General features: G+C 49.5%; 2 protein-coding genes across 2 annotated transcripts in view; one reads left to right on the top strand and one right to left on the bottom strand.

Annotated features, from left to right (window-relative positions):
* Positions 1-3,252: 3,252 nt before the first annotated feature.
* The window catches only part of TMPRSS4 (transmembrane serine protease 4), a 33,430-nt gene continuing 16,562 nt past the window's right edge, over positions 3,253-20,120 (bottom strand). Inside the window, exons 3-13 of the mRNA XM_037841611.1 lie at positions 17,728-17,841; positions 14,973-15,125; positions 14,340-14,469; positions 11,816-11,926; positions 10,803-10,843; positions 8,503-8,662; positions 7,252-7,418; positions 6,316-6,414; positions 5,512-5,654; positions 4,136-4,285; positions 3,253-3,696 (exon numbers count right to left, since the gene is read on the bottom strand). Of these exons, the coding sequence (XP_037697539.1) occupies positions 3,685-3,696; positions 4,136-4,285; positions 5,512-5,654; positions 6,316-6,414; positions 7,252-7,418; positions 8,503-8,662; positions 10,803-10,843; positions 11,816-11,926; positions 14,340-14,469; positions 14,973-15,125; positions 17,728-17,841 (1,280 nt within the window). The 3' untranslated portion in view covers positions 3,253-3,684. The remainder of the gene's footprint in view (positions 3,697-4,135; positions 4,286-5,511; positions 5,655-6,315; positions 6,415-7,251; positions 7,419-8,502; positions 8,663-10,802; positions 10,844-11,815; positions 11,927-14,339; positions 14,470-14,972; positions 15,126-17,727; positions 17,842-20,120) is intronic.
* SMIM35 (small integral membrane protein 35) overlaps positions 16,998-20,120 on the top strand; it is an 83,916-nt gene continuing 80,793 nt past the window's right edge. Inside the window, exon 1 of the mRNA XM_037841610.1 lies at positions 16,998-17,131. Coding sequence (XP_037697538.1) covers positions 17,068-17,131 — 64 coding nt within the window. The 5' untranslated portion in view covers positions 16,998-17,067. The remainder of the gene's footprint in view (positions 17,132-20,120) is intronic.

The following is a 20,120-nucleotide window of genomic DNA, read 5'->3' as shown; positions in this document are numbered from 1 at the left end:
TTGTATATTTCCTTTAACTAGGCTGTAAACTCCATGAGAACAGGGGCTATGTCTGTTCTCTAGGGGGAATCTAAACATCCCCCCTTCCCCTGCAGGGGCGGCATTCTCGGAGGCCTGGGCCCCTGGGAACGTGCTGGGCCTGCTCAGAGGGTGGGGAGTCGCTTGGAGCCAGGAAGGTTGTGAGGTCAGCTGTCTGTGTCCTTGGCCTTCCAGGCAAGAGCGGCTTTCAGTGGCTCTCAGGTGGCCGTGGGAGGTCCAGAAGCGATGAGCCCCGGCTGCGTCAGGTGTGCTCTGCAGACCGGCTACATGGGCGTCCCCTGCGAGCTTGTCAGAAATGAAGAATTTCAGTCCCCACCCCACATGTACTGAATCAGAATTCACATTTTAACGTTTTCCCAGTGATTCTTACAGAAGTTCAAGAAGCATTAGCTTCAAACTATGGATGTAGCTATCATTAGTTTCATTTTACAGATGAGGAAACAGAGACAGAGATGTCAAGTATTTGTATAGAAAAGAGTTTGGAAAGATGAACCCCAAACTGAGAGTAGTGGTTGCCTCTGAGGGAGGTGATGGGGGATTAGGTTGGGAATGGAAGGAGGGGCTTTAACTCTTTAAACCTTCAGTACTGTTTGTAATTTTTAACTATGCAATCCACTTCAATAATAATAATAATATCCCCACCCCTACATATATGCACAGATAATTTTGAGTCCAGGTCTGCCTGCCTCAAAAGTCCAGATTCTTTTCTCTCACACAATGTGTCCCACATCTCTCTTCTTCGCTTCCCACTCTGTCCTTCTCTCTCACACTAAACCATGCCCTGTTTCCTGAACCCAGGGTGTCTTCATGCCTGGTTCCTTGTACTTGCTGCTCCCTCTAGCTGGACTTCCTCCTTGTGATGGTTATATGTCTTTCTAACATTTTCCTGTGGTGCTTGCACACACCTCTATGTAGCTCTCCCCACTTCACATTAAAATTCTTCCCAGGCTCCCCAACCACACCAACAAGCTAGGGCTGGGCCCTCTCCACCTCTCTCCCCCAGTACCTGGCCATGGGTTGTACTCACAGCTCTAAGTAATATATGTTATATAGCTACCCCAGTGTTAAGTGCTTGGTTTCTATTTCTTTTTCCATATTTTTAGCTTTTATGGTTCTGGGTGTGTCTCACAAATAACACATGGCTTGATTTTATATTTTTGTTCAATTTGACTATCTCTGTGTTTCAGTTTGCTAATTCTGCCATTTGCAAAACACTAGAGATGGATTGGCTTTTATAAAGAGAATTTATTTGGTTACACAGTTACAGTCTTAAGGCCATAAAGAGTCCAAGGTAACACATTGACAATCGGGTACCTTCACTGGAGGGTGGCCAATGGCGTCTGGAAAACCTCTATTAGCTGGGAAGGCATGTGGCTGGTGTCTGCTTGCTCCCAGGTTGCATTTCAAAATGGTGTTCTCCCAAATGTTGCTCTTGAGGCGTTTTGTCCTCTCTGAGCTGCAGCTGCTCTTCAAAATGTCACTCTCAGTTGCTCTCCAAAATGTCACTCTCAGTTGCTCTGAGGTCCCTCTGTGAATTCCTTTATACTACTCCAATGAGCTAATTAACACCCACCCTGAATGGGTGGGATAACACCTGCATGGAAATTATCCAATCAGACATTTCACTCACAGTTGATTGAGTCACATCTCCATGGAAACACTCAAAGAATTTCAATCTAATCAACACTAATATTCTGCCCCCCACAAGATTGTATCAAAGATAATGGTGTTTTGGGGGACATAATACATCCAAACCGGCACACTTTGTATACTAATTGGTGAGTTTAATATTTATTGTGATTATTGATACTTTTGTTTTTCTACTTTGTGTTTTCTATTTGTTCCATTTTCTCCTCTTTCTCTTCTCCCTCTCCTCCTCCTCTTTTCTCCTCCTCCTCCTTTTTGAGATTTCTTGATTTCCCCCCCAATTACTTTTTCTACTATTTTGAAATTTAAACAGTTTATTTCCATTCTTTTGGTGGTTATCCTTTTTCCCACTCAGTGTATACATCCTTAAATTGAGGCTAATAATAATACCTACCTCCTAGGTTTGTGTGAGGATTAAATGAACCAGTATATGATGAAACACTTAGAAAAGTGTCTGGCACACAGAAATACTCCATAATTAGTCATTATTATTATTATAATTATCTGTTAATTGCAACCTCTGAAGTCCTTGGGGTTCTAAATCTGCTGTTTCTGATATTCCTATTCACAGTGGCTTTTTAAAAAGTGTTTTGCTGATCTGAGATTGTGAGTTCATGTTTAGAGGGTCTGTGTCTGGGAACCCCGAGCATCTCATCAGGGATGTTTTCCTCCAGAGAACCTGCCACTTGGGACCCCCCGGCCACCTTCAGCTGCCCATTCTTCAGAGAGTCCCAGGCTCATCTCTCCCACCTGCAGTCAGGTTAGAGTTTAGTTAGCTTATTGCTCCCAGGTCTCTGCCTTAGTTTTAGCTCATGGTTCTGATGGATTTGTTTTGTTTTAGTTTGTTTTCTGGGACCCTTGCAGATTTTTATTATTTCCTAGGAACTTAGTGAGACATTAGCAAATCTATTTCTCTAGGTTCTGACTCAAATCCATCAAGAGGTCCTCAGGATACGTGAGCCGGCAGATGGCCACCTGCAGGAGCCCATGGGGCCCACTTCTCTGACCATCGAGTGCAGGAACTTATTCATGTTCATATCCCCAGAACCCAGCAGGTGATAACAGTTTTGTTTTGTTTTTGAATGAATGAATGAGAGAGGACTTTCGAGGTGGAAGAAGTAAGTTAGGACTCTGAGGTGCAATATCTCTTTCCAGCCACTTAGGGAGACAGGGTTTAATGCCACCTTGGAATACCCAAGGCATCTCCCTCCCAGATCATAGGTTATCTCTGGCCTACGGACACCAGCGAGGGAGGGGGTGATGGAGAAGGGAGAAGGCCCTGCTCATCCTGGTCCCCCAGCCTACGGCTCACGGCCACCCCACTTGGCTCTGGTTTCCATGTCCCCTTTTCCCCCCACTTCTGATTTGAAAAGCAATTGCCTCTTTAGGACCTTTTCCTCCTCAGGCCAAACAACAAAGTTCAGTAGTCCTAGCTCAGCTCAATAATCCTGGCTCGGTTCCATCAAGCAACCCAGCCAGCATACACCATGGACTTTTCACTCTTGTTTAATAACAGTGGCACAGAGATAACAAAAATAATATAGTAAATAACAGTAAATAGCCATCAGTAGAACAGTACATTTCACCTTCAACTGATTTCTTGCTTGGGGGTAGGGGGCTGGGGGATGGGTGGAGAAGGAGAGGCTGTCTCAGACCCTCTCCTTCTCCCACTGCAGCCCTGGTGATCTCGGCTCCCACTGGAGAGCCTGCCTCCATCCAGTCCTGTGGGCAAGTTCCTTCTCAGCTTAGCAATGCCTTCTGAGATCACGGCCCCGGGGATGGATACTTCAGTGGGTGCACCTCTCTCTGGGATGCTGGGCTAGCACCGCAGACCTCCTCCTGGACACGTGTGGGCTGGGGATCTCTTCCAGCTATTGGAGGCCTTTTGCTGCTCCAAGAAATGCTGAGGCTGTGGGCAGAGAGGGTGTGTCCCGGGGAGCTGATGCTTTTTGTCTGATTTCTGGAGGATCCCCAGGTGGGCAGGACAGGGAGGAAGCATTATAGCTCAGACTAGAATAAAAGAGATCAACAAAGAGAAAGTCAGATGATTTGAAACTGGAGAGTCTTGGACAAAGTGGTGACATGGCAAAATCAATCTTCCTTTTCTGATGCTATTTGCTACTCTATCCTCCAGGGTCCTGGAAGTCTCAGAAGCCTTTCCACCCTCCTTCTTATCAAAATCTGCTCTCTGGATAGGATCTGATAAACTTATTCTGGCAGGGAATAGAGAATGAGAAAGCTCAGTGTATTTGCATTCAGCATGAGTTTCTATCCTAAGGAATTTCAGCCTTAATAGTGAAATCTCAAGCTGTCACTTGCTGGGAGGGCAAATTATCTGGGGTGCATAGGGTTGTCTCAGAGCCATTTAAATCAAACCCTAAGGATGGTTTAATATCTCCAGGGTAGAAGAAGGGAAGGACGGCACAACAGGTAGGGCAAATATGCTCACCTTCCGGACGCTGTAGATCCAGTTGAGATAGGCTGTGACTTTGGTGTACACCCCTGGGGTATGCGGGTCCCCACAGCCTTGGCCCCAGCTCACGATGCCCACCACCTGCCACTGGTCAGAGTGGTACATCAGGGGCCCGCCGCTGTCACCCTGTGAGAGGCCAGAACAGGGGCCGCTGGGGAGGGCCGGCGGGGGTGGGGTGGGGGTGGGCTCCTCCTTCCCTCCTCCCTGAACTGGCCGTCAGTCCCTAGATGCTCTGCAGGGGCAGCGCTCTCTCCTGTCCTGTCCTTGTCGCCCTAGCCCAGGTCATCTCTGCTCTTTTTTCCCTTTTGGGGCAAAAGGATTTTGTCTGTTGTCAATTAAGTTGTAGGAGTGAGGCTAGACCCCTCTTGGAGATTCATAAGGCACAGTAGCAAATTGAAGGCTCTAAAGGGTCCTGTAGTAAGGGAGCCTGTTTATTTTTGCTTACTTGGGAAATTTAGTATTTCCCAAAGTATTTAACCACTTACTGAGTGCCTGTTCTGTGCCAGGCACTGTTCCAGGAAATTGGGATTCAGTCAATGAAAAAAATGAAGACTGCTACCCTCAGGAAGCTTAGAATCAAATGGGAGAGAAACAGAGAGAAAAAAAAATAAACAAGCAAATAAGTGAACAGAGAGGAGAATGCACTTATTTGGGTTCCTACCTGCTCCCATAGCCTCTGGGGCTTCCTTTGTCAGAACTCATAACACTGGAGCCAAACTGCCTGTTTATGCATCCCCCATCCAATTGGGAACTCCCTGAGGGCAGAGAGTGTCCCCAAAGCCCAGCCATACCTGACACACAAGAGCTGCCTGATCCATGCCTCTTGTAGGAAGTGATTGAATGGGACTGGGGTGGGGGTAGGTTAGGGGTTTTAATGAAAATGTCTCTGCAGATGCTCTGGGGATAGTGGTGAGGATGTGTAAAGGGATTCTAAGCAGTCCCGATGGCCAGTGTGAGGGGACATCACCCCAGAGCCAGTCCAGCATGAGATGGGTTTTCTCTAGTGTAATTCAGCAGCTTGGGGACAGTCAGAATAGAACTGGGGTTCCTTCCTCAAGGGGCTCATAATCCTTTTAGATACTAGGAAGTCAGGGTGGGTGATGTCATCTTTGTATATGAAATATACATTTAAAATCTTTCTGCTTATCTTTTCCATCCATCCATCCATCCATCCATCCATCCTTATATCTTTATCTGACTGTATTCCTTCCTTCCATCCTCCTCTCCCTTCCTCTCTTCATTACACTATATGCAAGACTTCAGGTGGGGTATTCAGTCTCTGGGTTTTCTTGTCTCTCTAGGACTTACATCCCTATCCATAGAATCCCCCCTGTGACCCTTGGAGGCCCCACCTGGCAGGTGTCCACACCGCCCTCCAGGCTGCCTGCACACAGCATCTTTTCGGTAACTTCTCCCCCATATGCATCTTCTGCGTTGCACCGTGTGCTATCAATGATCTGGACTGACGCCTGCAGCAGCACATCGGATATCTTTCCTGGGAGGTTGAGAACACACTCACGTTCTGTTGGGGATTGAATTTTTCCCCACAAAAATGTCCCAACTCTTGGTCCTGTGGGTGTGTACTCATTTGTAAATAGGACCTTTGAAGATGTTATTAGTTAAGAAGAGTGCCCAAATTAAATGAGAGTGGACCTTAATCTAATACGACAGATGCCCTTATAAGCAAAAGAAATTGGACACAGGAAAAAAGGAGCCATAGGGATTAGACAGAAACTGGGGGTCAACAGAACCCGGAAGAGAAAGGAAAAGATTCCTCCATGTGCTTTGCCATGAGACAGAATAGCCGAGGAACCCCAAAGATTGTGGTGGGCCAGAAGATACAAACCGTGGGAGACAGAAAGTCTTCTAGCCTCTGAAACCATGGGCCAATAAAATTCCTGTTGTTAAGCCAACCCATTTTATGGTATTTGTTTTAGCCGCTGAGAAACTAAAACACATTTCCACCCTTGTCTTCTACCTCCAGCCCAGGTTGATTGTCTGGGTTGTCAAAGCATTTTGCTTTTTACTTGGCACTCTGATGCTTGGACCTCCAGAATGAGATTTTCTGAAGGATGGTCCTCCTTTCCATCACTTCTGGGAGCTGCTCCTTCATACAAGGGTATCTTTTGCCCTGTGGTCCTGAGCCCAGGACTTACCTCCATCCTGCTCTGTAAAGCCCCATCCAATGATCCAGACTGGGGTAGCTGGAATGAGCTCCTCATCAGAGAAGGGAAGGCAGATAGGTCTGATTGTGCCTGCCAGGAGCAGAAAGGAAGAGGGATCCAGGGTTTGGGAGAGCCTGGCAGCTAAGTCCTCAGAAAGGGCCCACACCAGGGTTTCCATAATGCTAGTTCCCTGGGATGTTAATAGAAGTTGCGTGACAAAAGAGTTCTGTGGTCAAATAAGTTTAGAAAATATGGGTTCAACACAATAAAACAAATTCTTTTAAAAACTTCTCATACTTTAATATACTAATGTGCCCCATGACTCTCCAAGAAGGATGCCAATATTTCCTAAACTTATTTGACAATGGAACTCTCTTTTTCTCGAGGGACCAGTGTCCCATTGAAACCACAGCTGGAAATGCTCATCTAAATATTACTCAATATAAGCATGAGTCATCTAACAGAGCTGTTCAAAGTCTATAGGCTGCCTTAGAAGTAGTGAGTTCCCTGCCCCCGGAGGAGAGCAAACGGGTACAATGACCCCTTGGCAGGGATATTGTGCAGGCTCTTGGGCATTGGTTGGGGCTGGGGGACGGACTAGATAATCTTTTAGGTCCCTTGCAACTCTAAGGTTGGATGAATCTATGATTTTCATTTGAGGTGCTCCAAATGGAGAAAACAGATCCCTGGAGATGCTCCTGCAGGGGATGGGGTGGAATGTTAGTGGACAGTTCTGGGAGGCCTCCTGGCCCACAGCAAGGTTAGGCTGATATATTAGCTGGAAACGAATGGGCAAACTGAGGCCTTGAGAGGAGAAGTGATGTACCCAAGGCCACGTAGTGAGCTATTGGCAGAGTGGGACCCTAGAATCTGACACTAGGGCCATCGGGTTGTCCTTGGGGCTCTGTTCCTGGTACCATCTCTTACCTGAGAATGTGAGTGGGAACTGAAGCTTCACGAGGGCAGTGTCTTCCTCTTTGGGGTACGTGGTGTTGAGCCCAATGATGAAGATCTTGGCCACAGGCAGGGATGGGGAGTTGCCCAATTTGTCTGCACCAGCCCTCACCTTCCAGTTGGGCACATCGAGATGCTTCCTGGGGCCAGAGAAAGGCTCTGTTCAGGCCTGAGCCCAGCACAAGGGGGCTTTGCCAAAGCCCAGGGTCTTGGAGGGTTGGAGGGCTGAGTGTCCTACCTTAGGAGGTAATGTGTTTATGGGGGCAAGGGTGGTAGGGAAGGGGCAGTCTGAGGAATCACCCTCCACAAGCCAAATTCTAAAAGGGGATTTGATCCTTCCTACCCAGTGAGACCTACCCCAGGAAATTTCTGGCTGGAGGGGCTGTTCCCAATGCCTAAGCTGTAGAGCTCCCAGCCCTTTTTCTTCCAACCTTTTTTATGGTCTCTGTTACTCATGGGTTACTTGTCTTGTGGTCAATGCAATTGTTATGTATTGTTACGTATTGTTATGTACCTGCCTTTCTCCCTGCAACAGACACAGCTTTGTGCGCAGGGATGTTTTACTAGGAAAGGGTTTATAACTTTTGTCAGATCCTCAAAAAACGTTACGAACCACTAGTCTAGACTGTGAGCTTCCCAAAGGCTGTGATGGGGTCTAATGCACTTGGGCACATGATATGGTGCTTGGTTCCTAGAAGATACTGAGTAAATGTTGGATGAATGAATGAACGAATGAATGAAAGTGAAAAGGGACTGGGCATGATCTTTTCCCAGAGGTATAGGGAGTCCTTACTCCACTGACCTGTAAGGGAATCTATACTTATTATTATTATTTTAAGTTTCTCAATGTAAGGAGGGAGTGGCAGTGACTCTAGACCCTGCGACCATCTCCTAGAAGGCTGGCAAAAAAGGAGTGGGTTCTTGTGGACTTTAGGGAGATGGGAAGACTCTTGTGGAGAGCACGAATGGGGGTGGGCTGAAGACACGGGGTGTCTGGTGGCTTCCCACTAGGCAGAGGTCAAGTTGGGTGACCAGCATGCTCTGATCAGACCCCAAGGCTTAACAAAGGACACCATGTCCAGTTCCTCACTGGGTGACCATGCAGTGGCACATTGTCTCCTGGGGGGAAGTAAGGGGAGAGCAAGTCAGGGCAGACAGGGGTCCCAGGCACTCCATCCCTCCATGGCCCCGATCCCCAAGGACTCTTCGTGGCCAAGGCCTTACCTGAAGCAGTGGGCAGCTGTGAGGATCCAGTGGGGGTCCAGAATGCTCCCTCCACAGATGTGTTGTCCGCTGTACTGGACACTGACTTGCCAAGGCCAAGATTCCACAGAGGCCTTCTCCCCGCCCACCACCCGAGGGGCCTTCAGGCTCTCTCCACAGGCTGGACGCAGAAGGAGGGAAGGGAGAAGGCAGGAAGTCAGGCTCTTGGGGGATAGGGCTGCCTCTCCTTGGAGACTCAAGTCTGCCCTGAGCAGGCCTTTGTGCCAAGGACTGGGAGCAGGGGGAGGACCAGGCCAGTTTCAAATTATTCATGGAGAGTTTTGACTGTTCCAGACCCAAGTATCCCTCTGCATTTTTTTTTTTTTTTTGGCTTCAGAGGCATTTAGGAGTTTAGATCGCAACCGAGGGTGTGTCTCTTGTGCCGGGAATTCACGATCTTCAAACCAGTGATGCAGACTTCTAAAAACCCTGTCCAGGTGGAGTCTCCCCAGCAGCTCCCGCTGAGTAACAGTAAACAGAAGCCCTCAAGTTGCTTTGAGACCCAGGAGTGGGAAGAAAGCTCCAGAAACTGGATCCTTGCTCTCCAAACTCACCCCCCACCCCCCACCCCCGACTAGTGGGTCTCCCAATCTGACATTGTGTCTTCCATCCTGGCTTTCACATCCAACCCTCCACCTCTGGTAAATACCTCCAAACCCATCTCTGCGCCCCTGTCCCTCCCTTTCCAATCCTTCTGGAAGCTGACAGCTACAGCTGTTGTTCTAAAGGGGGAAAGGCCACCAGTCTTTCTGGTTCTGTCTATTTGCCTGGCACTGTGCTAAGCAGGGGCTTTCTAAACACCATCTAGCTTCAAACACTGCTTTCTACAGCTCACCCTCCTCACTTGCTCAAATACCCCTTAGTATCCCCTACAAGTAGAGTTTAAATCCTTTTCCTGGCAGCCTCCTGCTGTCCTTATATAGTCTCTGTCTAGCCAAATTGATCTGATTGTAGCTCCCTAAAAAGTCATTCTGCTTTTGCCCAAGGGAGCCCTCCTCCCTGAGACACTCTCTTCTCTCCTGTTTACCTAAATCATTAACTAATTTGACAAATTTGTAGTGAGTGCCTACTGCATCTCAGGGACAGTGCCGGGAATAGAACGGTGATAAGACAGGAAGACCGACATGGTCCTTCCCTCCAGCAGCCTCCAAATTTGTTCTTCAGCATTTAGCCTAGGCACCACCTCTTGGAATTTCTGTGGGCTTCCCTGGGTGTTATTAGCCTTTCATTATTGTTTCGGTGCTGTCTTCTCAGTGAGATTGAAGGCTCCTCAAGGGAGGATCTGTTTCTTATGCCTGTTGGTGTCTTCAGTGCAGCTCAGTGAAGGTCAGATGATGTGGTCATTCATTCATGTATTCATTCATTCATTCATTCACTCACTGGCCATCATGTGTCAGAGCTCTACATAAGGGGTCACGCAATGATGAATAAGATTCTTAACATCCAACAGGGAAGCGTATACACTGCTAAACTGCAAAGGAAGTGATGACGATCTTACTCTCCTCTTAGGCTTTCCAATTTCTGTCCACCTTTCTTGGTTCCACTCAGCTCCACTTCTCCCACAAGGTGGATAGGAGGAGTCTCGGCCACATGTTTTTTTTTCTCTTCTGATCACCTCTGTTAGCACTAGAATGGCTGCCTGAGATCCTCACTGGGTGTTTTGACTCTCCCACTGTTGACTTCTTTGGGACTCAGAGAGAACTAGATGGGTTGTCAAAAGTCCCACGGGAAGTCAGTGGATGGTGCCCAGGTCTCCTGACCCCAGCCCGGGCTCTGTGCAGCACGTCAACCATGACTAGTGCTCAGCTGGCACTTCCCACCTGCTGCCTTGCCTCTCTCCACACAGTCAAAAGCTCCTTGGGGATTGCGGCCAATTCTTTTACTTGTCTGGTATTTTCTATTTCTAACCAGCACCTGACAGTGTTAGCCATATTCTAACTACCTAATGTGGCCAATCTGATCTTGGAAAACTGTGTGACTAAGGAGGTCTAGGTGGCCCCTGAGCAGGGCTGGGAGAGAAAGCACCCAGCTCTGGCTTTCCAGGACTCTCTCCCAGGCCTCTGCTTGGGTTGGGGGCTGTGTGCAGATGGTAGGAGGGCATTCTTCACACCAACCACTCGAAGGAGCCCAGGTCCCAAAGAAGTGAGGTTGGGCCAAAACAGAGTGAGGCTCAGCATCTGAGAGATTTAGGAATGAGGATGAATGACATCTTCCTCCCTTGCTCTGAGGGCCCAAACCTGTGGAGATGGAGGGGTACTCACCAAGGCAGTGCAGGGAAACCAGGGAGCCAGAGAGACAGCGCCTGGAAGAGACACCAGGGCCCTGTGCTCTCTGCTTCTCCCTTGGTTGGGAGGCAGGGACTCGGGTCTTCTGGCACAACTGCACTCAAGTCCCCTCCCAACCTCCTGGGAGATGTGGAACCAGCACAGTAGGGGCTGCATAGAGCCTTAGTTCACACTCAGTTCCGTTCAACTCAGTTCGATGCTGCCTGACTCCCCCACTGCTGGGCACCTGTGAGGTGCTGGGTCCTGGCAGGGTCAGAGCCCAGCTCAGGTCCTGGCAGCTGGGGATGGAAGGGAGCAGAGCCTGGAACCGAGCCTGCTGCCCTGCGGTTTCTCCGAAAGGAAGAACAGGATTTCGATGGAATCCCAGGAAAGCCATCATTTTGTTACCATCCCTGTCCTTTTCCAGTTTTACTCTTTGAAAAATAAGCAGCCCTCAGCAACCTCGCCGAATGCTAAGAAGCCAGCATCTGCTCTGAGCCGCTTGGTTGCAGAGTGACAGATGTCACTCTGCTCTAGTGCAGGGCGGTGAGGCATAGGGATGGGCCACTCTCAAAGGACATGGAGGGTTGGGAATGTGGAGAGGGATTCCTCGGGCCTGGGTAAGTAGCCAGGAAGGACCAATTGGCGATGGGAATCTTGCCCATCAGATTTCTTGGGGAACCTAAGGCAGTAGGAGAAAAATTTGATTTTATTATTTGGACTGAGGAAATGTCACCTTCTCTCTCCTCATGACTTGGGATGAAACAGAGCACTTTGTCCAGCCCTGTTGGACAGCTGCCCATTGCATTAAAATTAAAGTCAGTGCAGAAAACCTCTCAGAAATGTGGATTCTCTCTCTCGGTATTTTGCGAGCTGCCTGGCTGGGAGTTCTTCTTGTGGCCTGGCTCACGACCCCTTGCTGCCAGTCTACTTAGGGGTGAGCTGGAGCCATGGAGCAGGTGCCACATGATGGCCTTTTGTAAGCCAGAAGGAGGTCTCCTCTCACTTACCCACTTGAGTTCTGCACCCGAAGCTCCTGGCCGTGTTCTGTGATTTCAACGACCTCCAGCTCCTGGCCTGGGCCAATCTCCACGGCTCTGAAGGTGGGTTTGCTGCTCACGCTGGGAGGGAGACAGAGTTGTGAGTTGGGGCAGGAGATTAGAACAAGATGGGGGAGAGGAAGCCCCATGCTCAGGAGAGAAGGCGGCAGGAAATGTGCAGTGGGGAGTGGACGGAGGGAGGAGATCTCTCTCAGTGAGGGTGGTCCCTGCTTTCTTAGCTGATAAAGGACATTCCTTTGGCATCCCAGGACTCAGAGCTCTGGAGAAATGTTGGGGATCCCCTTCCTTAACTCCCAGCTCTGTCCCTATTTCAAGTGGCACCCAAACTCTGTCCCAGAAGTCTCTCCTGGTTCCTAGCAGGGGAGACAAGGAGATGAAGGGACCCAGGTTAGTGCCCCATCCTCCCGTCACCTTGGAGGGAACTGGAATGCAGACACTCAGTTCTGCAAATAAGGCAGTTGGTCTGAATTTGGTAGTTGGCATATTTTTATGGCTCCCTTGGAGACAGGCAGGACTGGATTGGTCTTCATAAGAAGCCAGGTGTCTCCCACTTGGGCCATCTTCCTCTTTCTTGCTGTTAATCCATGCTTGCCTTCTTTCAAGTCTTGGGTTTAAATCTTCCCTCCTCCTGGAAGTCTTCCCTGATTAATCCCAACTCTCTGATTGTTCCTTTACTGAATCTGCTTCTTCGGAATTGTTCTCCTCCCTGCCACCCAATCATGCTAGCACAAGTTCTGTGCTTAGGGCTGGGGTCAGTCCGTGGCACTGGCTGACTGGCATGTTCTCACATTCCCAGCCAGAAATGCTGGTACTATCGGCTGGACCCAGGCACTGGACCTAGAAAGACTGGAGTCTGGCAGAGCTGCATGTTGTATTAAGAGCTTTTGAGTCCTAGGCTCTTGTCTAGTCTCTGATACTAACTTGAGTGTGACTTTGGGTAGGTCACATTCCTTCTTGGGGTTTGATTAGGCCTCGGTTTCCTCTTCTGTAAAACAATGGTGGACCAGATGATCCCGAGGGCCCCTTGCACCCTGAACCATCTCTGGTTTTTGTTGTCTAGGACAAGATAGTCCTCTAATCTTGGTGGAGGAAGAAAAAGTCGAGAAATCTGAGATCCAATAGAAGGAGGGACAATGGCAGAAATGGACCTTCGTGGGAAAGATAACCTCCACTCACCAATTACATTCTGCTGAGCTTTGATTTTGTAGAGCCCAAGGGCCAGGTGACCTGGTGCCTTAGCAAGCTCTGGATGGATAGAAATTCCAGGAGCCTATCACCTTAAGAACCCCTGGAGACACCGGGTTTCATAATCAAACTGCTGACTGGGTTCAGCTGACACTGCAGTTGGCCAGCGGGTGTTGGCATGCCTTCCCAGCTCTCCTCGAAAATGAAGGTGGCCGGGGCGTCCTCTCCAAATCCACTCGCTCCATTAGTAATGGCTGCCGGAGCATTTACTGACAAAGGACCTCGAGGCTATGGGAGAATGCTGTGATTGATTGATGATGTCTGCCTAGTATTTCTCATTTCTTTCTGGTCTCGGGGTCGAGTTTCTTAGAATCCTGAAGTCCGGGGCCTGCCCCGGGGAGATTGTCCCACTCTGAAACTGAACATGTAGACTTTTCCATCCTGGGCAGTTAGACATTCTGAGAGAGAATTGTCTCACCATCCTCTCCCCTCCCTTTATAGATGAAGCTCCATGAGAAGAGAGAATTACCCAAGTTAGAAACAGAGAAGCTGCTAGAACTGTTGGTGCCCGGGAATTAGGGGGTCTTGGGCAAAATTCCAGTCCTCTACCTCCCAGCCATGACTCAAGCAACAAGCAAGCTACTTACCTTCTCTGAGTCTATATTTAATATAGATATAATAATAGCTACATTTTTGGTTTTCTGCCAAGCTCAAATGAATATAAATATATCATGCTAATTACTCTTATTATAATTATATACCTTTTCATCTGCTTCAGATTTGGAGCTGCTTTTGGAATTTACTGAGAGAGCTGGCATTGCTTAAGGGGTCCCAGTGAAATCAGATCTGTTTAAACTAGCTTTTAACTAACGGGACTGGGAGTAAGTGAGTAAGACTTTTGAATTCCAAGCCATGAACAGCTTCTTGCAAAGCCAGGAAAGAGAGAGGATTGAAGAAAAAAGGAAAGGAGAAGATTGCAAAAGAGCTGGAAGTATGTTACAACTGTTGGGGTGGAGGGAGGGGTGACACGTTCTCCCACAGGGATCTCAGAATCATCCTTTGAGGTGGCTTTAGCTTCCCCAACAAACTCTTAGGAAACTGAGGCTCAGGAGATGTAGTTTCATGTGCTTGAAAGTCAAAGTGCTGGGATTCAAAAGTGGGTCTGTCAGATTTCAATGTCTATATTTTCAGGAAAGAATGAGGAAGGGAGGAAGGCAAGGAGGAAGAAGGGGGACAGAGGAAGGAAGAAGGAGAGGTGAAGCCGAGGGTCCAGGGTCGAGCTAGGTACCTGTCATAGCCCATCTGCCCACAGGCTGTCTTGGCCAGAGCTTCCGTGAAGTTGTCGAAACAGGCGGAGGCCCAAGCCCCCGTAGCCGGGTCCAGCACCTGCAGGGTGGATCGGTCCTTGGAGAGGCGGACTAGGGGGGAGGAGCCCTGGTCAGCAGGAGGGCAGGGGCCCCTCAGGCCCACCCCCCTCAGAGCTCATCATGAGCACAGCCCAAGCCTGGAACTGGGACGCAGCACAGAGCACCAACACTTTCAGCATCAGTGGAAGCTTTCCCATTGGGCTACGCCTGATTGATGGAGGCTCGTTTTGAGTTATCCTGAATAACAGATTCCTAGAAAGGAGGGAACTCCCCAAATTCTTTCAACCCAGCCCTCTGCCTCAATGCTACCCAGGCACAGCAGGAAGAGGGCAGGCTCAACTGTGATTTCCTATCACCTCTGGTCCACGTTTGTCCAGCAAATATTTGCCACGTGTTTGCAATGAGTTAAGTACTAGGAATCCAAAGGTAAGCAAGACGTGGTCCTCACAATGGGTATGAAAACTGACAAGTGAGTTGGCAGATGGTACCCAGTGGACTGAGGGGTCCTGTGCTGACTTCCTTCTGTGTCCTTGTCCCTCAGCCCCTGGACTCACCTCCCACCGGGGGCCCATGGGGGAAGCTCTTGACGCAGTGCTGCTCGTCCTCCCCCGAGGCGCAGTCCTGCTGGCCGTCACACAGCTGCGCCCTGGGGATGAAGTGGAGGGGCTGCCCGCAGACGAAGTAGTATTGGTTCAGGACCACCGTGACTGGAAGACAAGTGCAGGGAGGGAGCAGAGAGGGCTGAGGGCTGGTAGGCAGCTCCAGGGCAGGGTGGCAGGGTGGGGATTCTGCTTTCCTGAGCAGAGTGCTGGGTTGGAGACAGGCAGGTCTGGGTTCCAGGCCCACCTCTGCTACTTAGGAGCATTTTTATTATCCACGAAGTGGAGATAATAACACCTGCCCTATACCTACAAGAAGGCTGAAGAGTCAAATGTGATAATGCATGTAACGGAGGATACAGAAGGCTCGACCTGGAAGTACCAGTTCTGAGTCCTGGCTCGGCCTGTTCCTGTGAGACCTCAGACTAATCACTTCCCCTTCCTGGGCCTCAATTTGCCCATCTATACAATGGGATGATGATACCCACCTCCAAGTGTTGTTAGGACATTTAGTGAAGCTTGTAGCTGTGGAAGAGACTCAGAACTATCAAGTACAGATCTAGAGTTAGGGTTTGTATCTGGGGTTGAAAGAGACATTAAGAAGTTGATGTATTTTTCCTGCCAGCTGCCTTCAAACTCTGTTGCTCCTTTGCCATCTTAGACTGATGGGAGCAGGTCTTTTTTTTTTTTTTTTTTTTTTTTAATCCTCAGGGCACAGATATTTCAAAAATTTTCCTTGGTTATGATTCACAGCCAAAGACCCTCATTGAACTCTGGCTTGGCCTCGGCTCCCCTCTCCAGTCGGGCACCACTCCCTGCTGGGCCTGAAGGCGCTGGTATAGGGGTAACATAGGCCCCACCACCCCCAGGCTGAGTGCTGTCCGTTCACCTCCTCAGGTAATCCTGACAACACTCTTAGGAGCAGGTGCCATTATCTATTTCCTTGTATCACCAACATGGTAACTGCGGCTAAGAGGGTCAGGGCTAATCTCCTAAGGCCGAGCAGCAGTAAGTGGTAGAGCCTGGATCTGAGTCAGGCTGTAACTCCAAAGCCTGCACTCTCTGCCACCTCTTCATGCCTTCCCTGAAGGAGCTCCAGATGGGATCTGTTGCACCCAATGCTTCTGGTTCTAGGGAAGCAAGGCAGAAGGAGCAGGCCAGATAATTCCCAGACCTTCTGAGTTAGTTCATGATCAGGAACCAGGACAAGGCAGGGTCACCTCAGCCTCCTGCATCAAGGCCAGGTCTCACCGTCACAACCTGAGACTCCAGAAGGCAAAGGGCTGAGGGGGCCTAGCCAGGGATGGGGGCTTGGGTTCCCTCCTCTGATTGCAGACCCTGGGATAGGGAGAGCCACATCTAAATCATGCACGAGTGCCCGGCCTGGCTTCTCCTGAAGGAATTTGGCCTCTTCTCTCTCCGCTGTGTCTGGGCATAGCTCAGGGAAAACAAGATCACTTTAACAGTCAACTGAATAAAGCGGGCTCAGGATGGCAAACCTACTGAAGCCTCTGCAAAACCAGCACTGCAGTGGGCCAGCCCAAGGTCAAGTGGAGATGATTTGGAGCTATCTGCGTCTCACCCCAATCCAGAGTTCTCAGGGATCTGGGTGTTTATGTAGTGGATCTGCTGTGAGATGGAAATGGACCTGAATCCCTCAATACAATAACTGGGTCCTGTTCCAGCTCTGTCCCTGACTGCACACTTCCTTTCGCAGACTCTGTCCTCAGGTGTGCAACAAGGTTTGGACCAGAAGATCTCCGAGTGGCCTCTGACGAGGCTTTGGCTGCTGCCAGTTGGAAATGCCACCAAGGTTACTTGCACAGGCTCCCATAAGGCCAGTTTTCCCTGCCTGGTTGGCAAATCTCTGCCCGCTGCTTGGAGACACCCACATTTGCACAGCCTGGCTTTTCTGCAGGGATCCTACACACGTGATCTCACAAGATCTCCTAATGTCTCTGAGGGAGGCAGGATGCTTTACAGATGAGGGGACTGAGGTGAAGAGAGGTTGAGTGACTTACAGGAGCCCCTGCCTTGGACACCGTGGGGGATGAAGGCAAGGAGTCAGCCATGGGATGTGAGGGCTGAAAGGGACTGGAGACCGCTGCTCACAGGTTGGGACGTCAGCACCTTCCCCTCCCCACCCCATCAGTGTGGGCGGCGGCACTGGCCTTGATGGAGACAGGGATGGCAGAGCCGAAGGTGCAGTGGGTGGGATGGCCACTGCCTGGGTGCTCTTCCCTGACTCCCTCTGTCTTCATCCCCTTCTGGCAGGCAGAAGTGCCCCCCAATCCCCCAGCCCATGGGGGCTGCACAGATCCATGCAGCTCGGGATCTGCCTGAGATGCGAAGGAGGAGGCAGGGGCATGGCTGCCTATGCAAATTGCCTGCGTGGGCTTGTAATATATGCAGCTGCGCTCTAACTATAGGAGAGAATCATCTGGGGCAGGTGGGGGCCGGGTTCGCCTCCCGCTGTCACTCTTGGAAGAAGGGGGTGGATACACGTGGGTACAGGTTTTCTCTGCAAAACATTATGCAGATCATCTGCCCATGACTCTACTGGGGTGGGAGGGTGGAGGTGGGGTGGGCTCTGAGGTGAAGGTGGGGAGGGGGTTGAGGGTGGTTGGGGTTAGGGTGGGGTCGGGGCTGCCACTTGCTGAGAAGCAAGGGTGGGGAGGGGGATGGAGGTGAGGAGGGAGCTGCCACTTACTGAGGACAGCCACGACGACGATGGTGGCCAGGATCAGCACTGCTATGATGATGGGGACACCCACCCTTCTGAAGGTCTCCAGGGGGGTGCGGTGTTTGCACAGGTGGGCGATATCTGTAATGAGACGTGAGGCAGAGGGGAAGAGCTGTAGCCAGTGAGCCCGAGGCCAGCCTGTCTGAGGCTGCTGGCACCTGGAGACTTGCCCCTGCCAAGGACACATCCTTCCCACCCTTTGGCTGGCGAGTGGGCACCGAGACCCAGGAATGCTTTGGGGTGAGTTTTGATCAGTGCTGGGGGCTCGGGGGGTGGGTTATTCTTGTAGACTAGCTTCAGCTTCCTCAGCACGTGGTTACCTGCCTTCTTTCACTAGCCCAGGCCTATTCGTCGCTCAAGTTTGGCTCAAGCGCCTTTCACGCACCCTATGCCACTCCCCCCTACTCTTGGCTTAGCCTGTTCTAGGATGTTTCACCCCTGTTCAGTCTGATCTGCATCTGCCCTGGGAGGGTCTCGAGTCCTCAGGCAGGTACCCCTTCATCATATCATCATTTGTCACTTCCCTGATTTCCTGACTTACCTTGATTTCCTTTATCCCCAGGGTCTCCAACAGTGTCTGGCTCACAGCAGATACTCAACAAATAGTTGTTGAAGAATAAATGCATTGCTCTTTTCTCTGTTCTCTTATGCACATCCCTTCCATCTTTCTTACAGGTCTCATTTGATTCCACCTCAAATCATGTCTTGTATGTGTCTGTCTTTATGCCTTTTCTCCACTTACCAAAAGCAGAGACTAGCGTGTGGCCCCAGACTGGTGTCCAATAAGTGCTGATATCATTTAAACTGTTGATAAGGAAAAGCATGGGAAATTCTGTGTTTCCTCAGAAGGGAGTGTTTCAACCTTAGACACAGAGCCCAGACACTGGAGATGGGGCCAGAAGTCATACTGCTTCTAAATTACCAGCACCTGGCACAAAGTTGGCCATTGCTAATGTTGGCTGATACTGTTTTGAAGTTGGCAGCCTATCTGCAGTACTATCCTCTCTTCTGGAGCCATGAACATGGTGACATTTTGCTCATTCATTAATTCATGATTTATTTATTGAGCACCTACTACAAGCCAGTCCACCCCAGTGCTCCTCTGGGACATGAGGTTGACCTTTCTTCAAGGGTGAATGAGTTATTGGGAGCCCCTTGATGAATTTTCTGTGTCTGGGGACCAATGTCTCTGCCTCCCAGATGTTCTCAGGGAGGGTCTTCTGTCTCTCATCATGAAGGGATGGGCTTGCATGGTTTATTTCTTCACACCAAACAGTCCCACTGAGCTATGACCGGTCTTCCTGCCTGCCTTCATTCCTTCTTCCAAACTGTCCTGCACACGGCTGCTAGACAGAGCTTCCTAAACTAATGCTTTCATCCTGTTGGCTTGAGAGCATACCAGGGCTTCCAGTGACTTCCATATCTGGACCACACTCTTCTCTGGGCTTTCGAAGCCAATGGAACTTGGCCCCTTGCCAGACGAATGGGTTTTCTACTGCTAGCTATCCCACACTCAGATCCAGACGGGTAGGTTCACTCCCTGGTCCTGGCACGATCTGCATTAACTCTTACCTCTGAGTTTCTGCTCATGCTATTCCCTCCACCACTGAGGCCCTCCTCATTCTCTTCTGTTTTTTTTTTTTTTAATAGTTTGCTCATCTTTCAGAGCCCCTGTCAAGGTTCACCTGACCCAGGACACTGTTCCTGGCTGCATGAATGGCCCTGATCTCCTTCTCTTGACGGCATCTGTAGCAAACCTAACTTGTTTTCTGGTTTGATAGCTCTTGGGTTTACCTAGATGGTGGAGCACTTGAAAGCCATGGTGCTCCTTGGGGGACACCATGGTCTTTTAATATATTAAATTCCAAAGTACAAATTGGGCACCATTTCACTTGCTGAAGATGACATCATTTGTGATCATTATAAATGTGTGACCTTGAATCATGAAATAAACACTCTTAAAATAAGTGGGATTGACCATTCTCTTACTGATCTGTTCAAATTAATTTGTTGCTTGCTCATTTGTTTTGCTGATCTAGCAGGCTAACAGGCAATGGTTAAGAAAATAATAGGGAAAAAAAGTTTTAAATTTGGGGGCATCCTATCTACTATTATTTTTCTCATGTAAATAGGAGAAACACTGCCATTTTCTTTCCTACCATTGAAACCATCTTTGCCCAACTTGTTCCTTGGCAGTATGATTAGACTGTCAACTCCATGATGGTAAGAATTTGGTCTGCTGCCTTATTTATTGCTATAACCCAGCTCCCAGCCCAGGGCCTGGCACATGGCAGCACTCACATATTTGTTGAATGAATGTGAGAATGATTAACTGAAAGTATGAGTTGGAGAGCCACTGC

The sequence above is a fragment of the Choloepus didactylus genome, chromosome 6 (assembly GCF_015220235.1).
Source record: "Choloepus didactylus isolate mChoDid1 chromosome 6, mChoDid1.pri, whole genome shotgun sequence".
Classification (NCBI taxonomy): Eukaryota; Metazoa; Chordata; class Mammalia; order Pilosa; family Megalonychidae; genus Choloepus; species Choloepus didactylus.
Note: the sequence above shows the minus strand (reverse complement) of the source record. Positions and strands in the feature narration are given on the sequence as shown.